Raw genomic sequence first — 20,930 nt, 5'->3', positions numbered from 1 at the left:
AACATTCATCCTGAATGCTCCCCTGATGAATTATTATTATTATTATTATTATTATTATTATTATTTTAGATAGGCCTATGTCTCCTAAATAAATGTTTTTTACTTGATCTTTTCCCTCCATTACAATGATAAGAAGATACAAGATCAAATTTGAACTCATTTAGGCTATTGCGGGTATACACATCAGATAAAAAAAAAAAAAGGTCTTAAGAATTGTTGAATGTGTCAATTTTAACAGCAGCCTAAAGCCAAATTACTGGCAACGCACAGCGCAACACATTTCCATGCAGCATATTGGCTGTATTATCCTGCAATATCAAAACAACACTCAGATAGCCTATTTTGAAGCGCCTACTGTAAGTCATAGGCAGAACTAAGCGGATAAAAAGCTGATTCAGCGTAAAGAGTCAACTGGCAGGCAGCCAGAGCATCCTGTTCAGAGAGAGATGCTGCATTATATATACATATGAAAGTGGTGAGGAAAAAAAACAGCCTACTAAATCATCTGGGCTTATTAGGCTATACTGCGGGCTGATAGGCCACATTATAGGGGCTTAATAGTGTTTAATAGCGTATTCATACGGCACGGGCTTTATACCTGGGTTATAGGCTAAGTAATGAATGACATGGGTGAAGTAGTGAATTTCCCAGCAGCCATTCATTCACCTGTCGGTCATTGGTTTCTGCAGAGGGCGGGGAATCAGCCTGTTCACGTTTGTAAAACTGCTTTTACGCGCAATCTGTGTTTTAAATCGCTGGCAGCAGAATTCCACGTTCACTCGCGGGTAAAGAGTTCACCAGGATGAAGGTTGACATTCATAATCATATTTTACCGAAGGAATGGCCCGATCTGAAGCAGGTAGGCAATGGGAGAGATCATTCAGTACCTAAGGCATATTGCATAATCGCCTGGAGCCTCAGCGTGCGTAATTACACACTGTCTGTCTATCTACCAGGCAAAATGTTTACTTCTTCTGTCCATTCTGTTGCTGACACACTTTTCCCATTATCCACGTTACACCTCATTGAATTGAATGTTATTAAAGGCCAGAAAAGGTGTACTGACATGTTCCCTTTGAGTGCCAGTGAGGAGTTTAACAGTCCACTCCATAAATCTGTGTTCTCTCCAGCTGGTTAAACTTTAATCAATAGCTGGCGCTGGCCTTGTACTTCCCTGTCCTGTCTGTTGCTGCTCCTATATGTCTTTGTCAATATGGAGGCCTGGCTTGAGCTAATGATTGTCCATGTTCTGTGGCAGAGAGGAGGGGGGTGTTCATCTGGTGCCCTCACCTCCCACCTGCTCTCCAGGCACATTTCCTCTAAAGTTTTTTGGCTTTCTATTTAGGCAGAGGAGTAATGTGTGTTGATCATGATGACTGTTGATATTGTTTTGGAGTTGTAAGATATTAGTGATATTCCTTAAAAAGTAACTTCACACCATCACACTTTTTTTTTGCTGAGATGTTTGGCTTTCAGTTTTGGCAAGCTGAAATTTATTGACTCAAATCAAAATTTAGTCAGTTATGTAATCCAATAATGTATCACTACTAACGCCAATGCCAGCCAGAAACAGGTTCAAGATTTTGGTTTCAGACCAGGCGGGTAACTTGAGGAGAGGGAGATAGCATTCTCTTGTTAGTACAAAAAAAGTCAATGCATTCCCCTGATTCACACTACATTTGAGGGAAAAGGCCAGAGGAGACAATTTCACTTCCCACCAACTCCCTTGTCGAATTTGTATAAATTACCCACTAGTCCTGACCTATAGTTCAATAAACCAGCGGGTTTAAAATGAAATAGCTACCGCACTTTGCATTCTGAGAAGTTGAAGCGTCGCCGTTGCATGAACAAAGTATGCAGTTATTGCTGATCTGCAGGGATATGAAACGGGGCTCTGCCGGCTGTATTGCTCACGTAGGCCCAGATCATCTGCGGCTTCATCTGTATGCATATGAGTCGACATTTGAGCAGCCTCAGATGGCATTCCCTCTGAGTGATCCAGGGTGTTAGTGGATAGTCCTCCGGGATGAACATTGAACCCCTGAAGATGAGTCGCCCCTGTTCCACAGCAGGGCCGGGTGGAGGTTACAGGGCCCGGGCAAACTCAGATGTGCTGGTTTTAGTGCTGAAACAATGAGTCGATTAATCAAGTTCAAGTTACACTTTATTGTCATCTCAGTTGCATAAATCTACATATACTGTATACATCCAACTATACATAGACTGTACACAGTGACATGAAATATCGTTTCTCCAGGCTCAGGTGCAAACTGAACCCGGAGAGGTCACTGCAACTGATCACGCTGCCATCTTTGTTTATCAACAGAAAATTAATCGATTTTAATTTTGATAAACGATTAATTGTTTCATATCATTATAAAATGAATACCTTGGGGGGTTTTTTGGCTGCTGGTCAGACTAAGTAAGCAATTTTAAGAATCACTCTGGGCTCTGGTAACTTGTGATGGCCATTTGTCATTATTTTTGACATTGTATAGACTAAATGATTAATCGATTAAGTAATCGATAGATTAATTGATCATTGGTTACAGCCGAGGTTGGTTTTGAGGCACTTCAGTGAGTGAGCTTGTCCTGGTTTGGCCTGCTCGGCCCTGTTGTGGAACCATGCTAATGTTTACTTTAAGAGATTTTAGATCTAAGTCAAGATCTGTAATCCCATGCACAGCGTAATGTGCTTTGTATGTATTAGTATGGACTATTTGTAAAACTGCACAATGTTGTGTTTAGCATAATCACTGAGTGTTGTATGTGTTTCAGAGGTACGGATATGACGGGTTTGTCCAGCTTCACCATCACTGCAAGGTGAGTCACATTGTACAATTTTTTGAACAGCATGTGTTCAAAATGCACATGCAAGGCGATGCATACTGTGTGTGTGTTTAAGTGGGCACAGCGTTGGGACAAAGCCAATTCTGCGGTAGGTGTGTGTGAGTGTGTGTGTGCTGGTGCACTTACGCAAGTGCATGACGTGTACTGTGTGCTCTGTTGGGGACCCAGCAGGTTCCCCGGGCTGAACCCAGCCCTGTGGCCCCGTCAGCCCGGGTCTCGCTGTGTGAACAGCTGCAGAACTCAGCATGGAGCCACTGTATCAGCAGAGAGAGTCACTTCAAACAGAGCAGAACACAGTAGAGCCAGGCAGCTGCTCAGGCTATGCAACTTTTGCCGTCAGACGCTGGGCTTTTGGCATCGGCAAACTGCACATAAGGACACATACTTGAATGTGTCACACCAGTGCATCCTAAACATAAGCCATGCCTGGTGCTCACCTGCCCTTAAAGTCCTGATGCAGATGTAAGAACAGATCTAGAGTCTGTCCAAAGAAGACTCCAAACCACATTAAAACACAGTGTGTGAATGCACCCAAGATGAGGGGATTTTTTCAAACTACAACCATTAATGCTTAAATCAGTGTCCAATCATCATTGTGTGTATTTGCTCCTGTATTTAAATATAGCTTGAGATCCTGTTTACACAGAATCTAGACACATCTTTTGTCAATTTTGATGCGAGGTGTAAATGAAATGAAAAATCTCATTCTCATTCATGTAATTCTATTGTCCATGTAACAGTAATCAGCTGTCTGCTGCCATCATGTGGTTGCATTTTCAAGTGTTGTGAGATCCAAATGCCATAGAAGTTAACAAGCTTGCAAACTGCAACAATGAATTGATAAAATGACCCAGAGTAGGTCTCAAAATAAATCAGCCAAGGTGTCAGGACTCCAAAACGGAAAGACCAGGAACATTAAATCATTCATCCATTCTTGCTTGCTTTCATTCTTTCTAGAGTGAGCAGATGCTCTCTGGGCAGTTTTTTTATTCAGACAGGGGGAAAGTGGAGAGTTAACAGATAAAAACAGATTACACTACAAAATGTCCCTGGCCCACACACTGGTGGTCATGGCTTTGAGAGGCGGCAGGTCCATGCACTGTACCACACATTAAAATTGACTAGGGACAATATTAAGTTTGCAGACTTTTGCAGCAGTGCCAATGAAGCATGTGAATGGTGCCAAGGTCCTGTTTTGTTTTCCCAGGGTGAAGCAAAGATGATGAGGGATGGCAAGCTGTTCCGAGTGATTCAGGAAAACTGCTGGGATGCAAACGCACGGATACGAGACATGGATCAACATGGTATAAGCACAGTCATTAAATTAAATACAGGGACAACAAAAACTCCTACGACACAGCCTTTTTCATAGCTTGTGCCTGCCTGAAAATGATATTTCTGTTTATAACATCCAGGTGTCACAGTTCAAGCCCTTTCCACCGTTCCTGTGATGTTCAGTTACTGGGTAAGCATGCGTTAAGTCAGAGCAAATGTCATCCGATAAAATGGGGCAATCATATTTTATTACTGTTTGTGCAACACTTGAAACCGAATAGTGTTCCTCGTGCCCAAATGACTGTGAGCTGCACTTATCCACAGAATATATTTTTGGTAGTCTGGTTTAAATTTCTATTATGCATCAATCTTCTTGATTTTTAACCACAGCAGTCCATGTCTGTCTGCAAAGCTGCTTTATTTTTAGTAGTAGTTCATCTTTTTTTTTTTTTTTACTTTGCACACAAGTTATAAACACCAACACCTCTTAGATGAAGCATAGGTGTGATTAAATGCAATTCATCTTTCATAGATTTTTCCCCTTGCCTTATTACCCGATTAATCCTGATTTGTGATCACAGGCCAAACCCCACGACACCCTGGATCTCTGCGTCCTCCTGAATGACAGCTTGGCCCAGACGGTGCGCAGCCACCCCAAGAGGTTTGTGGGTCTGGGCACGCTGCCCATGCAGGCCCCCGACCTGGCCGCGCTGGAGCTGAGGCGCTGCGTGAAGGAGCTGGGCTTCCCTGGGGTGCAGATTGGCTCGCATATCAACCACTGGGACCTCAACGCCCCTGAACTCTATCCTGTCTATGCTGTGAGACGTTGTATACTGTAGTACATGCTTACTAAGTTCCCAATGGAGCGTTATGCAATAATACTCCAGTGATTGATTATGTACCTACATTTTTGTTTAGAGGAATTGAAAAAATATACAGTAACCAGTTAGCTAAGTTACACTTCTTTTATACTGTATCTCCATTCCTCTGTATGTAAAGCATGCATCCTCATTCATCAAGAAATACTGACCTTGGACATACCAGATTGTGCCCACTGCAATGTGCAATGTGTCTTCCATGCAGACAGCTGAGGAGCTGAACTGCTCCATATTCGTCCACCCGTGGGACATGCAGACAGATGGGAGGATGGCTAAGTATTGGCTGCCCTGGCTGGTGGGTGAGTGAGAAGGAGGAGGAGTAGGAGATATTGAATATGCCCCCCTGGTCCAATCGATAGGAAATAAAATACCCTTGTCTAGTGGAAAAAAATACCAGCTCCTTGTCTGCTGTTCTGCTGGGATCCATGTTGCAAATACACAGTGCTAAACACTGGACCCACTATTATTTATGGACAGAAGTAAAGTACAATATGCCCAAAAGCTGTAAAATCATGTTTGGTCCATCATGCACATGGAACAATTTAAAGGAATGCAGATGGGCAATTTTGCGAACAACTATAACCCCACTACAATATTGTTCACTTATACTGTCTTTGAAAAAATGCCCTTTACAATAGAATAAAGATGACATTTACTTATCTTAAGGTGCAGTGTGAAAACAACAATTATCTTTTGTTGTGTTTTCCCTTCCCAAAGGCATGCCGTCAGAGACGACCATGGCTATTTGCTCAATGATATTTGGCGGTGTCTTCGAGAGATTTCCTAAACTGAAGGTCTGCTTTGCTCACGGAGGTACAGAGGAGACCAGATATAACCTGTACATTTCAAATTCAGTTCATAAAGTCACAGCAGAACAATGTGCATTCTACTGCGTCTTTTTTGTTTGTTGCTCGATATAACTGTGCAAAACGTTTAAGAGCACAAGGATGCAACAGGATACTATGAGCCACAGCGTGTTGTTATTTGACCTTTAATGCTTTTTGCTTTGTCTGGTTACAGGTGGCTCTTTCCCGTTCACCATAGGCAGGATTGAACATGGCCACACGGTTCGCCCTGACCTGTGTGCGGTGGACAACAAGATCAACCCACGGAAATACCTCGGCTCTTTCTACACCGACTCCCTAGTCCACGATCCCGTCGCCCTGAAGCTGCTCATCGATGTTATTGGAAAAGTGAGCTGCTCATTTGCCAGCCGTGCCATACTGTTAATTGACTTTCACACTGTCAGCTTAGTGAAGACACCGAGGGAATATGAGGCTGCCAATATTATTATATTAATATATAAATAATTTCTAGGCTATGGCAGGGATGGTCTGGTCAAGCTCACCCAACTTTGACAATCAACCCACCAGCTACTCTCTCTCTCTCTCTCTCTCTCTCTCTCTCTCTCTCTCTCTCTCTCTCTCTCTCACACACACACACACACACACACACACACACATACAGTATATATATATATATATATATAGTAACTATTGATACCATCATCAGTTTTATCAATATATACATTATGTATATGATCATTTGTTCACTAGTACCGCTACAATAATCATGGGATATTCAGCTAGTTTAAGGCCAAGTTCACATGAATCTACTCCTCATTCAGGACAAAGTGATGCTGGGAACAGACTATCCATTCCCGCTGGGCGAGCTGCAGCCTGGATCACTGATTGAGTCCATGGATGAGTTTGACGAGACACTGAAGGTAACATTATGTCCCTCTCCTACATGCAGACAATGCAGATATCGTAACTATATTGTCATGAATTGTTGTAAAATTAACAGACATGGAAATGACTTTATATGACCTTATATATCTATAGCACACCTGATAAACCATAGGTTAAGCAGACAAGAAGTAGGCTTATTAACAGTAATGGAAAGGACACTGTGCTATAATTTGGAACTAGCTATTGGAAGACTTTTGGAAGAAATATCTTTAAGTCTGCTAGTCTTTAGAGGTTAATTGACCATGTATTGTAACATGGGGAATGGAGTTGTGATTCCCAATAACAAGCAAGCAGATCTTGTTAAGGGTCAATAGTAAACACTAGAGTCATTCTTTAGTCTTTTAAATGAGGATAAATGAGGTTACAGAAAAGGCAGTGATTAGGTAGAAAAAATGTTAAAATGTATTCAATATGATTTGTACACTTTTGTATTGCAGGATAAGCTGCTTATCGGAAACGCACTGGAATTTTTGGGCCTCAAAAGAGAACAGTTTGAGTAACAAGAAAATCAGAGATACAACTGCTTCGCACAAGGATTAAATGAAAATGTTTTATTTACGCATTCTAATAATTCCAAGGAAAATACAGTTTTGTATTATCTTGTACAGTAGATTCAACCTATTTTATTGTTGTTTGGATAAAATGTTTTTAATTAAATGCTTTCAGTATTCAAATTTGTGAATTGCCTTATTTGTTTGACAACAACAACCACATTAGTGCCTCTGGGAATAGAAAATGCAGGCTACCATATTTTGTATGTATAGTGTCTCAGGAGGATAGTGTTGAACATGAATTACACTTTGGGTTCACAATCAGCATTGATGATGAATAGAGACAAAGATAATGACGATTATTCTCTTAATCTCTGACAGAAGCCACGTGTCATCCAATTGGCCTAAAGACATTCTGTATATTATGTAATTTATAATAATGGTATGATTTGTAGGCTGCCAATTTGAAGTCACACTAAAACAAAATGCACTAATTTCAAAGATACCGAGGGAAACACACTAAGGCTAAACCAAGAGTTGGAGGGCATTAATGATCAGAATGAAACAATAATAGCTTATTGACCTCCTACATCATGGTTATAATAAAAAAAAGAAACATACACCGGGGTTTCAAATCCACCACCATCGAAGAAGTAGCTTGTTGTTTCCTGTGCCAACTAACGTCACATCCGCTTTCTCGATGCCCTAAGCGAATGTTGGAGAGCAATGGCGGCGTGCCGGGGGTCTTCGTCGAAATGGTTTTTCACCCGGGAGCAACTCGAAAACACGCCGTCTCGCCGCTGTGGAGTAGAACCGGACCGGGAGCTCTCCTACCGGCAACAGGCGGCGAACCTGATCCAAGACATGGGCCAGAGACTCAACGTGTATCCTTTGTAAACAAACTCTCATTCGGCTAGGCTGGGACAGACATGGCGCTCATTCTCGATGTGGGCCCGTTAGCTAGCTAATTTAACCCGGCTGCGGAGTTTAGCGGACAAGGGGTTTGGGACGCTTTGTTATATTTTTGTCTTAGTTACCGTTATTCTAATGCATTCCTTATCTGCAATGTCGATGTCATTTACGTTTTCCCTGGCTTTCCAGCACTCTAAGTAACGGCAGTGTCCCTCGAAGCTTGGCGATGAAAAGGCCACTAGCCGAGCTTGCTAGCGTCGCTAGCCTGTCCCTAGTCCTTCAGCAACCCCGTATCGATAGAATAAATATGTCTCGCTCCTAAGATCTCAGTTAATCAAAAAACAACGATTAGCTTCAATAGGACAGATAACTTAATACCCAATGTTGTCACTGTGTTGCTGGCATGATGCGGTTTGGTTCCTGTCACGTAGCTAGGTGACCAGGCTTGCTAGCCAGTTGTCGTTTGCCCACCTGTCGTCTTTCACACTCTGACCGACCTCAGTCTTTTAAAACGCTACACAGCAGTTTATGGGTTGGCTTGATATTACTAATAAACGGAACGATTCACCCTATGCTTGCAACTTATGTAATAGAAGTGGATTTCCATTCATAATTGTTGTCCTTGACCCACCCTCCAGCTCACAATTAACAATAAATACAGCTATTGTTTACATGCATAGATTTTATATGCACCACTCTTTCACCAAATTCCATAGAAATGTAAGTATTCAGTGATACCACAATATTGCTTTTGATGTATATTTTACCTGTCAGAATATGACTTGGATATATCACCATTTGGTCAGTATAGGGCTTTATTTGTAATGCCTCAATGCAATGTTTTTTGTTTTTTTTACAGATAATTTCTCCAACCACCTTATTCCTTGCTGCAAAAGTGGAAGAGCAACCTCGGAAACTCGAACATGTGATCAAAGTTGCACATGCTTGCCTAAACCCCCAAGAACCGCCGCTAGACACAAAAAGTAATGTAAGTTCGGGTAGATCTGGGTATTGTAGGTTTGAAAATGATCTTCCTTTCTGCATCTGTCTTTCCACTTCTCTCAGTGGTCATGGTTTGCCTATGTCTGATTGGCTGTGCAAAGCTCCCTTGCCTTGTCCAAAGGGCTTATTTGGCCTGTTTTGGCCTGATGTTGGTGTGTACTGAACACCTCCACCTACCACCACTCGCATTAAAAGAAACAGAGCCTCTCTGTGGAGTTTTGGTTCTTTAAAATCAGCTGTTAGGGGGTTTGATTAATAGACTCATTACAATTGTTATGTAATGACTGTCTATCAAACTTCAGGCATACCTCCAGCAAGCTCAAGAGCTGGTGATACTTGAAACCATAGTGCTGCAGACCCTCGGTAAGTAATGGTGACTGGAGTGGATGACTTGAGAAAGAGAGAGAGAGAGCACTTTGTTTATCATAATCATTATCATCGGCTTATCATTATCAATAAGAGTGTGGTATGATTGACCGCTGTTGATTTATTTATCACAGCCTGTTGAGTGAAATGTTTTATCAGCTGCCGAATGGGTTGCTTGTCAAGTACATTTCTTCAGTAAATCATGTAAAGGTGACATGTCATTCTCTCTCAGTGCCGATATTCACTTAGTCGTATGCCGTGGAAACCGATAAAGTCTTATTAGAGGAGTTTTCAAAGGAGTCTTGGCAAATGTTATCGCTGCGTTCAGGGCTGTAGTCACCATGACAACATTTTTTGTCAGCTGCAACCATCTGTGTGTGCAGTTTTGAAATGCGTGCAACACTGAGATAAATGCCTGTCATTCAGAGTGAAAGCATTCAGAACTGATTTGATTGCACTCCGTTTAGACCCGGCTGAATCAACCGAATTGCCCATCAAGTCCAACTGTTCATTTATAGATATTTTTCTTATTTGAATCAGAATTGATAGTCGAAAATGTTCTGAATTAGATGTATTTGCTTGTGCATAAAATGACATGTCACCTCCCAACTGTGTCTGTGTTGAACTCACCTGTCATGTATTTTGTTCCAGGCTTTGAAATTACTATTGAACACCCACACACTGATGTGGTGAAATGTTCCCAGCTAGTGCGAGGTAGAGGCTTCCTTCTTTGCTCTTTGTGCCCTCTGCTCTTGTCTGTCCCACCTCAGATACGGGTGGGGAGGGGGGTGAAAATCCTGCTGATTTCATGTTTACATAACCACACACATCTGTTCTGTTGATGACCTTTCGAGTCCATTGTCCCTGTATATGACATAGCAACTTTACACGAAAGACTTGATTTCTTGGCACAGATTGAGCCAAGTCCAGGACTGAAGCGTATGGAAATTGAGATTTCACTGCAAGGTTTTGCTCAGATCAGGAGCAAAATGTTTATCTTAAATGTTTTGACTGGTGCTTTGCAGTTTCATACTGTATCTCAGAAACTGACGCCTTCCATGGTGGTTTTGGTTGACGGCCTAAGGTCTGCTTCTGGGTTGCACTTGGATAGTGTAACCAGTGTAGCCGTAGCACTAGAATGGAAAGAAAGGACACTTCCCTGCCTGACCTTAGATTTCTTAGATTGTCTTTTTACTGATGTGTTTTTGGCTTCACTTGTGAGGTTGCCAGAAAGCTCAAGGATTAAAGAATTTTCTGTTACCATTTTCCTTATTTTCCATTGTCTGTTAGACAGTAATGTGATGAATTCGCATCATATTACAGGCTTAATTTATATAATTATCCAGCTTACTTCACGTTTCCTTGATGCTAAGCTTGGTCCGTCGGCTAGGATGTTTTTCCCCATCTCACTGTTCACTGGCAAACAAGCTCCATTGAATGTTATTTTCAGTCTTGGCCTTGGCTTAATCAGTGTTTTCGAAATGAACTAAAAGGTAACAAATCAGCTCCTTTCCTAATGATAATCCAATTGTTTTGGTTGGCAAAAACAGTAATCTTTTGTTTTCTTTCTTTTTTCTTCCCTGTCTGTCTCTCTCTCTCTCTCTCTTCCCTCACAGCAAGCAAGGATCTGGCACAGACTTCCTATTTCATGGCTACCAACAGGTTGTTATCCTGCCCCTCCTTTGTTGCACTGTGACTGCACACCATAGCTTCCTGTAATGCAGGTTACCCTTTCAGTGTCCAACGGGCCCTACTTGCGCCGGTGGTTGTTGGGATGCTTGCCTCCTCCCCTCAGCTCCCCTCCCCTGGTCGAGGGGAGCGGGTCAGGGTGGCTCGTAGCGTTACCGGCCCCGGTCGCAGTGCGGTGTATTGTACAAGGGACCAAGAGTTGGCACAGATGGGTTGAATGCAAGATGTGAAGTGTAGTGGTGCGCTTGAAACCCACACGTTTGCTCGGTTGCGAAAAAAGTGCATATGTCTAAAAGAAAGACACTTTGGTAGCCTGAATAGCAGCTAAAGATTACACAGATGTAAACATTTCGTAGAGGTCCTTCCGGTAAGTACCGCAAATTCGTTTTTTTTTCTTTTTCATATTCATTTGTGCAAAATGCAGTATCTGCTGAAATATTTTTCACTTTTCGCAGTATTTGCTTGTCTTAACATGCACATTTTTTCTAGCTGTTCAACAGCCTTCTTGCATAAATCTAGCCTATTTAAGATAAGACAATGAAAACTTGTTGATAGTGACCCATTAAGGACCTGCAATGTAGAATACCTTCCACATATTCCTTAAGCATTGAGTATGTCTTGTGTATTGACCACACCTGCTTGTGTTTTATGCATCTGGTGATTATTATTTATTCTAAAGTGAGGAAAAAAACGACCTCCCTAACATTTCTTTTAGTAGGTAGACTGGGTCCTTAAAGGGTTTGTTTAAAGTAGTCTGTTGTAGAAGGGATTGGTATTAATTTTAAAGTTTTTGTCTCAAACTTTTGAACATTAGTTAACCTGATGTACAATGTCTGGACCCTGACTGCAAACGGTTCTGGGTGTTTCGCACCCAGCTTGCGTAGTTGTTGATATAATTTATTGAAAGAGTGAAAGCAGGAGCCAAGGAATGTTCTTAAAACGGCTCAGAAGTACGCTGACTGATATTGATTTGTTTTGAGTTTAGTCAGGAAGACTCAGATTCCTATGAATCAAAGGATGTAAGATATAAATCCATCTGAGACGGAGGTTTGAAATGAACTGCAGTCATCAGTCAAATGCTGGTAAATGTTGGCTGTGACTGATAGCTTTGTTTACTGGCAATGTAATCTGAAATACCAGACTCCAGACATTGTACTTGTCTCTGCGCCCAAGGTTACCATCCAGCTCTTACCAGATGTATTTTAAAACGCAGCGCTCAGTGATGGCTAGTTCTGCAGGCTGAGACTTGGATAATGTCTGTAAGTCTCACAGAGTGCTGCTGAACTTAGATATTACATGGACCAGACTTGCCCTGAGGATCTTTCATATCACATTATTTATAAGTGTATAATCATGGCTTAAGTGCCTGGATAAGTGATTGGGTTGAACTGACTGTCTACCAAAAAAAATCCCTGCCTCAGTGCGAATAATGTGATGTTAATCAGATTTATATTAGCTTGGCCCAAGGTGAACTTGTGCCCACCTTGATAAGAAAGAACACAAGCCTTCAGTGGTGATTTGAATTGTCTCTGTAGCAGTCGATGTCTGTATTTCTGTGGTAAATACTTGGATGGTAGCCGTTTGTCTATTCTCATTTTAATGTTAGTTGTAATGTGCAATGTTGTTAATGTCTAACCATGAGCTATTTTTGTATGACCCTTTGAACTTCCACAGTTGTAGCACACAGTAATACTCATTAAATGATGATGATTTGTCCTCGAGTCCTAGGTGACATTAGCTAACATATTCCATCTGGGGAACGCTTTCATCCAAAGCTTTCTTTACAGTACCATGAGTGCACACATTTCAGCGAACACCTAATATTGTCAGTACTAGTGCCTATCCTTTTGTCATGCGGTCCGTAGCAAGAGAGACCTTAAAGCACCCCCACAGAGGGGCATGTAAGAGCAGCCCCGCTCCGCTTAGTTTTACAATGATGCAACTGTCACATGGGTTGCCTCAGGATTCAGTGTGTTGGACAGAGGGCCGCCTACACTTAGCTGCTGCCCCCTCCACCCCCCCATGCTCCACCTTTGAAACCAGCCAAGCTCTTTGAAATTCACTTCACTCAATTCAAACATTACTTTTAACCTCTTATCATCACACGCCTTTATTTGCTTGGAAGTTCTAATAAATCATTAAGTTAAGCTCTTAGAGATGTCACAGAACCTGTATTTGGTTGTAGAATTATTCAGGTGTGTGTTCAGTTTCAAGTAAAGTTTACAATATCAACACTGTAATATAACAAAACATTCTGCTGGTGTGTTTGTTTTCTGTGTACTCTTGCAAACGAAGCTGCCAGTGAATTAATGCTGTCTGCTCCCTCTTGTGTTTTCTCTCTCTTCTCCACATGTGTGACCAATCCTGACGGTGGCCCGGCCTGAACCTGCGCACGACACACTCATACACATACATGCTCTCACACACGCACTCATTCTCTCTTACACACACGGCATACACTCCCTGTCTTGCTTACACACACACACACACACAGTCTACACCTCACCACCTTCTGCCTCCAGTACAAGCCCACGGTGATCGCCTGTGTGTGTATCCACCTGGCGTGTAAGTGGTCCAACTGGGAGATCCCCGTTTCCACTGATGGGAAACACTGGTGGGAATACGTGGACAACTCAGTCACTCTAGAGCTGCTGGACGGTGAGATTGAAATGTGTTTTATATTGCCATAATGTACTGGACTATATTGATTTATCAATATTAGTATTTGTAAACAACATATTTCCCTGTGAGAGTACCGCTAAATGAGACAAAGGACAGAGTTTAATTGTGTTAATTGAGGACAGCAGAAATGTTCTTTGAACTTGGCAAAATAGTCTTGTGCTTATAAAATTTTGTGGTGGAGTATCATCATTGTCACGCTGTAATACATTTTGTTCTGTCATTCAGTAGTGTGATGACTCCATTTATGTCTCACTCTTGTAGAGTTGACTCATGAGTTCCTGCAGATTCTGGAGAAGACGCCCAGCCGGTTAAAGAGAATACGAAACTGGAGGGTAAGATGCATGGCTGCTCCATGCTGCCTACAGTGTAAACAAATGTTTCCTTTTAAAATCTTTGTAACCTTTTATTGTTAGATGATTTTTGTTGGGGTTTTGGTGGATTGTATATGTTTTGGTCCCAGTCCTTATCCTAGTGCTGGTGACAGTGTAAAAACGGTTGTTAGTTGGATACATAACATGCAAACAATTTGAAGGTCCATGATTACATGGTTTAATCATGGGCCTTACGGGAGGGGGGCTATAATTCTACTATAATTCTACATATAGTTAATTTTACATTTTTGTAACAGTGATGGAGATTGTTTCCCTTTATACCTGGCATTATGCATCGTGCTAATTATATTATAATTGGACAAAGCTAAACCACAAAAATCCAGATTGTAAATGCACTCAAGATACATTGAAGATCCAGTCACCCAGACTTCATTCTGAGGTGTATTTACCCACCTCAAGAGTGCCAAGTGCTACTTAAAACCAAATTAAACTCTTCACATCCTCATATTAACACATCTCCTTCCTCTCTCTACCTTCTAGGCAACACAAGCTGCCAAAAAGCCCAAGGGAGATGGCACCCAGGCAGACAACTCCTTTGCCGGGCCATCCATGCTCCAAGACCATTCCCTGGACTCCTCCCTCCCCATAGTCTCCTCCTCCAACCCAGCTTTTTCCAAAGCAGGCCCCTCCTTCACTGTGTCCATGCCTGGCCACTCCGGGGGCGCACCCCTCTCTCTGGACGCCATGGCTGGCATGTACAACCCAGCAGGCCACAGCGAGTGGCCCCAAGCCAACCCGGGCCAAGCGGGGTACCCCCCCACCTCTATAAAACAGGAACCCCTCAGCATTCCTCACCAAGGGCCGGCACTGTCCTTGCAGACCTCCACCTCCTCTTCCTCCTTGCTGCAGCACCCGCCGTACAGGACTGAGAAAACGGTAGACTTCAACCCTGTTAAACACGAACACAAAGGAGCTGGAGGGGGCGGAGGAGGCAAGCATCAACCACCAACCCAGCCTGCCTTCCCTCCTCCCCCCCAGCTGCCTCCTCCTCCTCCACCACCTTCTCCGGCTCAGAAGCTGTCTCTGGACAAATACAGAGAGAAACATGCTGCAGAGCTGGCAGCCGCTGGACAGAAACGCAGGCTGGAGCAGCATGGAGGAGTAACGGAGTGTGATGCAAGAGGGGATTCCTCCTCCTCTTCCTCCTCCTCTACCTATGCACCCTCCTCTACTAGCCAAGTAGACCACAGAAAACATTCGCAGCCCCACCAAATGTCCCAGCATGCTTATGGTGGTGGCAGCAGCAGCACTGCCTCCCCTTTGAAAATGAAACTCCCTTCCTCCTCATCTTCAGGGCAAGATAGGCGCCACCACAGTGATAAACGGGACAAAGGGACGGGCTCGCTCAAACTCCGCCTGCCTATCCCTACGTCAGGCGGCAGCTCCCAGCTGGACAAAAGCGGACAACCGGGCAAGGAGGAGCTGAAGATGAAGATCAAGGTTTCGTCATCCGAGCGCCACAGCTCATCAGACGAAGGCGCGGCGGCCAACAACAACAAAAGTAAACATTCCAGCCCGCTGGTGAGCAAGGAGAAGCAGCACCGTGGAGCGGAGCACGGCCTCCATCGCCACCACAAGCACGGCCACAGTCACTCTCATCCCCACACACACAGCGGGAACGGACGAGGCGGGCCGGAGGGGCCGGGCGGCGGGGCAGCGCTGCTCCGGAGTCCTCTGGGACTGGTCGGCGTGGAGGCGGCGGCCTTCGCACCTCCTGGATCCACCTCTTCGTCCTCCTCATCCCGTAAGAGGGCTCACCCCGAGGCCAGCCACAACCACCACTCTTCCTCCTCATCCTCCTCTTCTTGCTCCAAAGTGAGCAAAAGCTCCAAGGGTGGCACTGGTGCTGCAGGTACTTCATCTTCCTCTTCCCCCTTTTTTCTTCCTTGCTCCTCTCCTGTACTGCAGTGTGTCTCGTCTGGCTCACAGCTCTATGGCTAACCTCCTCCCTCCCCCCTCCTCCTCCTCCTCCTCCTCCTTCTTGTTTCTCCTCCTCCCCTCCTGTCACACCCAGGTGGGCTGCGGACCTCTCAGCAGTTCCCTCCTCCTAGTGAATCGGCACACGAAGTGGGCGAGCAGAGACACTGAGTCCACCGCTCGGCGACCGTGGCCGCCACACGGAAATGGCAACACACTACCCACAGTCGAGACTTTGAAGACTATGCTCACTTCCCTGTTAAGTGCCCCAGGAAAACAACTCATTATGTGATGATAAACCCTTTATTGAAAGGCAGAAAAACAACTTATTAGCAAAAAAATGAGAAGTATTGTCGGACTTCTCGGTTTCTGAGAGAAGAGATATAAAAAAGATGAAAAATTATGCTTCCTGACGGTCAGATCTCTGGGCAGCGATGCTCAATCCTGTCTTTCTATTAGTATGTCAAAATGCTGCTTTGTTCTCCTTCGTCTCCGAATGGGTCCGGATGAGTGTGTGTGGTTGAGTGTGTATTTTGACGGGGGAAGGTCCATCCCTAATAGTTTCAAATCTCCACGCGGGAAACAAAAGTATTATAAATACCATAAAAGGCATGGAAGGTGCAATTTCTCCATTTTCTTCCTTATTTTTTTTCCTTTTTAACTAGTAATTTAATTGAATCACATTTCTACAACTGTATGAAGGAAGCCACCTTCCAGGTGGAGATGAGTTTTAAGTTCTGTTTGCTGGAATTCCATTTAGTGCAGTCAGTGGACGCCGATATTTTTTTTTTTTAGGTGTTAAGTCTCATCTCTACAATTAGTTTCTTGTCTTCATTTCTTTTTATACTTCAATACTGTACGTATGATCTGCATGTTTCAATCATCAAAGGGATGTAAAAGCAGAATGCTGACTCGCTGTTTACAGAAAGTGGAGATAAATGTACATACGTTTTTGTATGTTTAAAGAAAAAAAAAAAAGCTATACCATGACTACTCAGGTTTGGAGCTGCTTGTAAGTATAACAGGATGTCTATATACCTATAAAAGACTCAAAAGACTATTGTAACTTGTTGATGTAGGAATCGGGCATCATCAGGTTAATGATTGCAGCATTCCAGTGGTGTGTGCTTCTTAGAGCCTGTAGTTGATTTGCCTACAGAGGGCGCTGTACTGTACTTTCCATCACAGGAAATATCAAAAGACCCCTCCGCAACACGGGCACATCCAAAACCAACTTGTCACATTGTCAGAGCGATGCAATTTGTACCGATTTAATTATTTTTTTGGACCTCCAAGAAGACCTTAAGCTGGATGCCAAAGGCTGTGCCTCAAAAAGAAAAAAAAAAAAAACTGAGACAATAGTGCTATTGAAGTTTACATAACCCTTTTTGCTTTGAAGTGCATTAAAAATAGTTTCATGACTTGGCGCTGTAGCCCCGTAGATGTCAGTCCGTGAGGGGATATTATGTAAGATTGTTCAATGAACCATGAACCGTGTATTATACAGTATAATAAGGCAACTTCTGGGCTTCCTTCACAGCGATAGAGTTGTCAATACAGTGACTGATTGGCCGTATGCAAACCGATCAACAGGATATGTTGTAAACCTCAAGTATCTGCCATCTGGACATCTATGATCACTTTTGTATCATTGGCATCATCATCCAATTGGTTGAATTGCTCATTAGTTCAGAATTTTGTCTTTTGTCTGTGACCAATTGAGTCACATGCTGTCTTACACAAGTCAGTTTCCTACACTAAACGGAATATATTGTTCTCAAGTCTGGACATGACCAAGTCCTCTCTGTTCTTGACTGGTTAGTCCTTTATTTTAGTGTGCAGAGTATATGATGAGGCTGGTTTGTTTGTACCCTGATAACAATAAGTGATTTTACTGTTGGGCACACAGAATAACAGCAGTTGTGGAAAAACAAGTCAGGCGCACACAACTCTTGACATCCTTTTTTTTTTTTTCATTTAAATACTACAAATAAACATCAAAATTGCCACTACCTTGAAACATTATAAATTCTATGATTGTTTGTTGCTGTGATCTTGTTATTCTGCATATGTCCTTGTTACTTTAGTCTCTAAGAGTTAAGAAGTTACTGATGTGTAGATTCAGTCATGGAAAAAAAAAACACTTCACTCATGGATGGCATGCCTTTTCTTAAGCACACATTTTTACACTCTTATTCACTTTTGCTGCTTATAAAATACATAGATGTATCCTGTAATGAAGATCAATTGATAGGCAAATTCAAAAAGTTAATCTCAATTTTAATATATTACACATTGACAATTAAGAGACCTACAGTTATACAAATAGATGAAAAATATCAAGGTGTTCACATGATTGGCACAAATTGCAGAAGAAAATCCCCCCCTCCCCCCCCCAACGTCAAAGTAACTGACATCTAGCTGTCTGTTTACTGTAGATTCTACTAGTGTTCACCAGGTGCTATGGATAAAAGTGCTTCTCATTTACTACCTTTACAACTGAAGGCTTAAGTGTTGATTGACTTTACTTAATTGTTTTCATTCTTGATGTTGTTAGTAGGACCTCATGTTCCCCAACCAATGACGCTACCACTTTCGGCAGCGTAGGTAGCCGGTCCTTCCACGATCGCTACAGTCTACTTTGTGCTTCGAGTCACCAAATGTCCCCTTAAATGTCCCTTTACGTAATTCCATGTTAACCACACAGTCCCTCTGGGTGAGCACAGCGATGTTTCTTCTGGGTTTCCCAAGAGTTCACCCCAATCTCGTTTTTGGGAATGAACGGGTGCTTCAGCAGTTGGTCTGCAGATGGCCGTAGTTTCTGGTCACTAAAGTTAAGAGAAAAAGTACTCAAAGTTAGGGGACCTATTCCCAAATATACATCTATAAATATAAAAATATGCAATGACTTAAAGCCCCAACTCAACCAGTTTCACATTGAATTATTCATTATTTAAACTGGTCGCACAATTTAATTATTCCATAAGTCCATTTTTTATCAAAACTAAGCAGTAGGTTATTTATTCAGAGTGGAAGCAGATGGTGAGCAGGTAAAATGTCTTAAGCCAAGTCATTTACAGTCAACAAGAGGGAATATATTTAACAGTTTTCACCAGAGGGGGCAAGAGGTCTCACCTTGTCAGGCAGATTTTAACAAACTCCTTGGCGTTATCTGAGAACCCGTCAGGCAGGGAGGGCATCAACCCCCTTCGAGCCCCGATGTAGAACAAGGCGGCCATCTTGTCCATGTGTGCCAGCGGTGGTTTCCCTGTGGCCATCTCAAACACTGTGCAGCCCACGCTCCATATGTCCGACTTCCTGCCATATCCTGTCTCATTGATAACCTAGGGGGTGGAACATGTTGTATGGTGTGAAAATAGATTTCCAAGGCACCCCAAATGTTTTAGTCTTTATTCTACTGACGCCTACAGATCTCGATTCAGGTCAAACTTGAGCATGTCTTTGGCCTGTAATGTCAGAATAGATGGATCTGCATAAAAGCGATACTTCAAGTTTAGTTAACCAGTGAAACTATTTGAAAGAACTTCACTTATTCGCAAAAGCATCCTTCATGAGTCAAGGTATTGTCATGGTGCTTTGGGGAAGCTCGGCTCAGATGGCAGTTTTTCAAGAATGAAACGTCACCTAAATCCATATCTACCTCTGGTGCCATCCAGTACGGTGTGCCATGGACAGACTTGAGCAGGTCTCCGCTGTTGCTGGCGGTGTGGTTGAGGCAGCTGAGGCGCCGCGCACAGCCGAAGTCTATGAGCTTGACGACACCGGTGGGCATCAGCATGACATTGTTCCCCTTCAAGTCGCGGTGGATCACCCTGTTCAGGTGCAGGTAGGCCACCCCTTCCAGGATCTGATGGGTGTACAGGGCCAGGACACGCTCCGGCAGAGGACCGAATCTGAGGGGAGGAAGGGGGATTGTGTGTTAAAGTCATCAGTAAAGGACATTTATTGATTAATTACTTTTTGACAATGATAAAATGAGTAAAATATGTTGTTTTTTTCTCAAATCAGCCTAACCTGTGCAGGATGCTAGCGATGGATCCTCCCGGGACGTACTCCATGAAGATGGAGACCACGTGCTGACGGAGCGAGGTCCCCAGGAAGCCGACGATGTTACTGTGTCTAAGGGTTTTAAGCAGCTCCACCTCCCCCTGCAGACGGCCGTACTCCCTTTCCGCAGCCTCGGGGTCGGAGGCGTCCAGGCTCACCTGCTTCACAGCTATCAGCTGGCCCTGACTGGTCAGACCGCAGTACACCTGGTGAGGAGACACAGATGTTTGCCAGGGTTAGTTGAGCATCTATGCCTGTTGTTGCTGTACATGTCTTCAGTATTTGTTAATTTATTATTTATTAGCAATCTACAGTGCATGGTTGTATAAATAGGTAGACAGCACATTTATATGTTAGGAATAGTGACTGAATAAGGAGACGGTACATCCAGAAAGATGGAGGTAGGGTTGTTCTCTGAGCACAAATGTAAATTTTCTTCAGCTTCATTAAAGCTTTTAAGAACAGGAGTGCTGATTGGCAGCTCATAGGTCAGGTTGCCTTTTCATAGAGTAACACTCACGTTGTCAGTGTTCTGCATAAACCTTGTATGCCTAATAATTGGCAAAATTGGTGATAAAAGGTCTCTGCTGGACACCAACATATCCAGAGTGCTAGTCTCTTATTTCTGCTTGAGTATCTGAGTATTGGCTTTGCTGT

At 43.1% G+C, this 20,930-nt stretch overlaps 2 protein-coding genes across 4 annotated transcripts; both read left to right on the top strand.

Annotated features, from left to right (window-relative positions):
* The first annotated feature begins 756 nt into the window (after positions 1-756).
* acmsd (aminocarboxymuconate semialdehyde decarboxylase) lies at positions 757-7,254 on the top strand. Its single transcript, XM_078286234.1, has 10 exons — positions 757-859; positions 2,779-2,823; positions 4,058-4,154; positions 4,266-4,315; positions 4,707-4,943; positions 5,209-5,302; positions 5,721-5,816; positions 6,024-6,196; positions 6,631-6,729; positions 7,192-7,254. The coding sequence occupies exons 1-10, from the start codon at positions 803-805 to the stop codon at positions 7,252-7,254; spliced, it is 1,011 nt and encodes a 336-aa protein (XP_078142360.1). The 5' UTR covers positions 757-802.
* A 702-nt stretch (positions 7,255-7,956) lies between these two features.
* ccnt2a (cyclin T2a) lies at positions 7,957-18,247 on the top strand. 3 transcript variants are annotated; one of them, XM_078286058.1, is made up of 10 exons: positions 7,959-8,129; positions 8,796-8,877; positions 9,017-9,145; positions 9,462-9,522; positions 10,177-10,239; positions 11,142-11,187; positions 13,709-13,872; positions 14,158-14,228; positions 14,769-16,140; positions 16,303-18,247. In XM_078286058.1, the coding sequence occupies exons 1-10, from the start codon at positions 7,972-7,974 to the stop codon at positions 16,374-16,376; spliced, it is 2,220 nt and encodes a 739-aa protein (XP_078142184.1). In that variant the 5' UTR covers positions 7,959-7,971; the 3' UTR covers positions 16,377-18,247. The 3 variants fall into 3 exon arrangements, 2 of the variants coding, with proteins under 2 accessions (XP_078142185.1, XP_078142184.1); XM_078286059.1 differs by having other exon boundaries at positions 7,957-8,129; positions 14,769-18,247; XR_013505132.1 differs by lacking the exons at positions 14,158-14,228; positions 14,769-16,140; positions 16,303-18,247 and having other exon boundaries at positions 11,142-11,581; positions 13,709-13,846.
* Positions 18,248-20,930: the final 2,683 nt, after the last annotated feature.

The sequence above is a fragment of the Centroberyx gerrardi genome, chromosome 10 (genome assembly GCF_048128805.1).
Source record: "Centroberyx gerrardi isolate f3 chromosome 10, fCenGer3.hap1.cur.20231027, whole genome shotgun sequence".
NCBI lineage: Eukaryota > Metazoa > Chordata > Actinopteri > Beryciformes > Berycidae > Centroberyx > Centroberyx gerrardi.
Note: the sequence above shows the minus strand (reverse complement) of the source record. Positions and strands in the feature narration are given on the sequence as shown.

Excerpts from the sequence above, each read along its gene's own strand:
- acmsd (XM_078286234.1), top strand. The coding sequence starts at position 803 with ATGAAGGTTGACATTCATAATCATATTTTACCGAAGGAATGGCCCGAT. Across the intron at positions 5,303-5,720 it reads TTGGCTGCCCTGGCTGGTGG|GCATGCCGTCAGAGACGACC; the intron begins GTGAGTGAGAAG and ends CCCTTCCCAAAG. Across the intron at positions 6,730-7,191 it reads AGTTTGACGAGACACTGAAG|GATAAGCTGCTTATCGGAAA; the intron begins GTAACATTATGT and ends TTTGTATTGCAG.
- ccnt2a (XM_078286059.1), top strand. The coding sequence starts at position 7,972 with ATGGCGGCGTGCCGGGGGTCTTCGTCGAAATGGTTTTTCACCCGGGAG. Across the intron at positions 8,130-8,795 it reads ATGGGCCAGAGACTCAACGT|CTCACAATTAACAATAAATA; the intron begins GTATCCTTTGTA and ends CCCACCCTCCAG. Across the intron at positions 9,146-9,461 it reads CGCTAGACACAAAAAGTAAT|GCATACCTCCAGCAAGCTCA; the intron begins GTAAGTTCGGGT and ends ATCAAACTTCAG.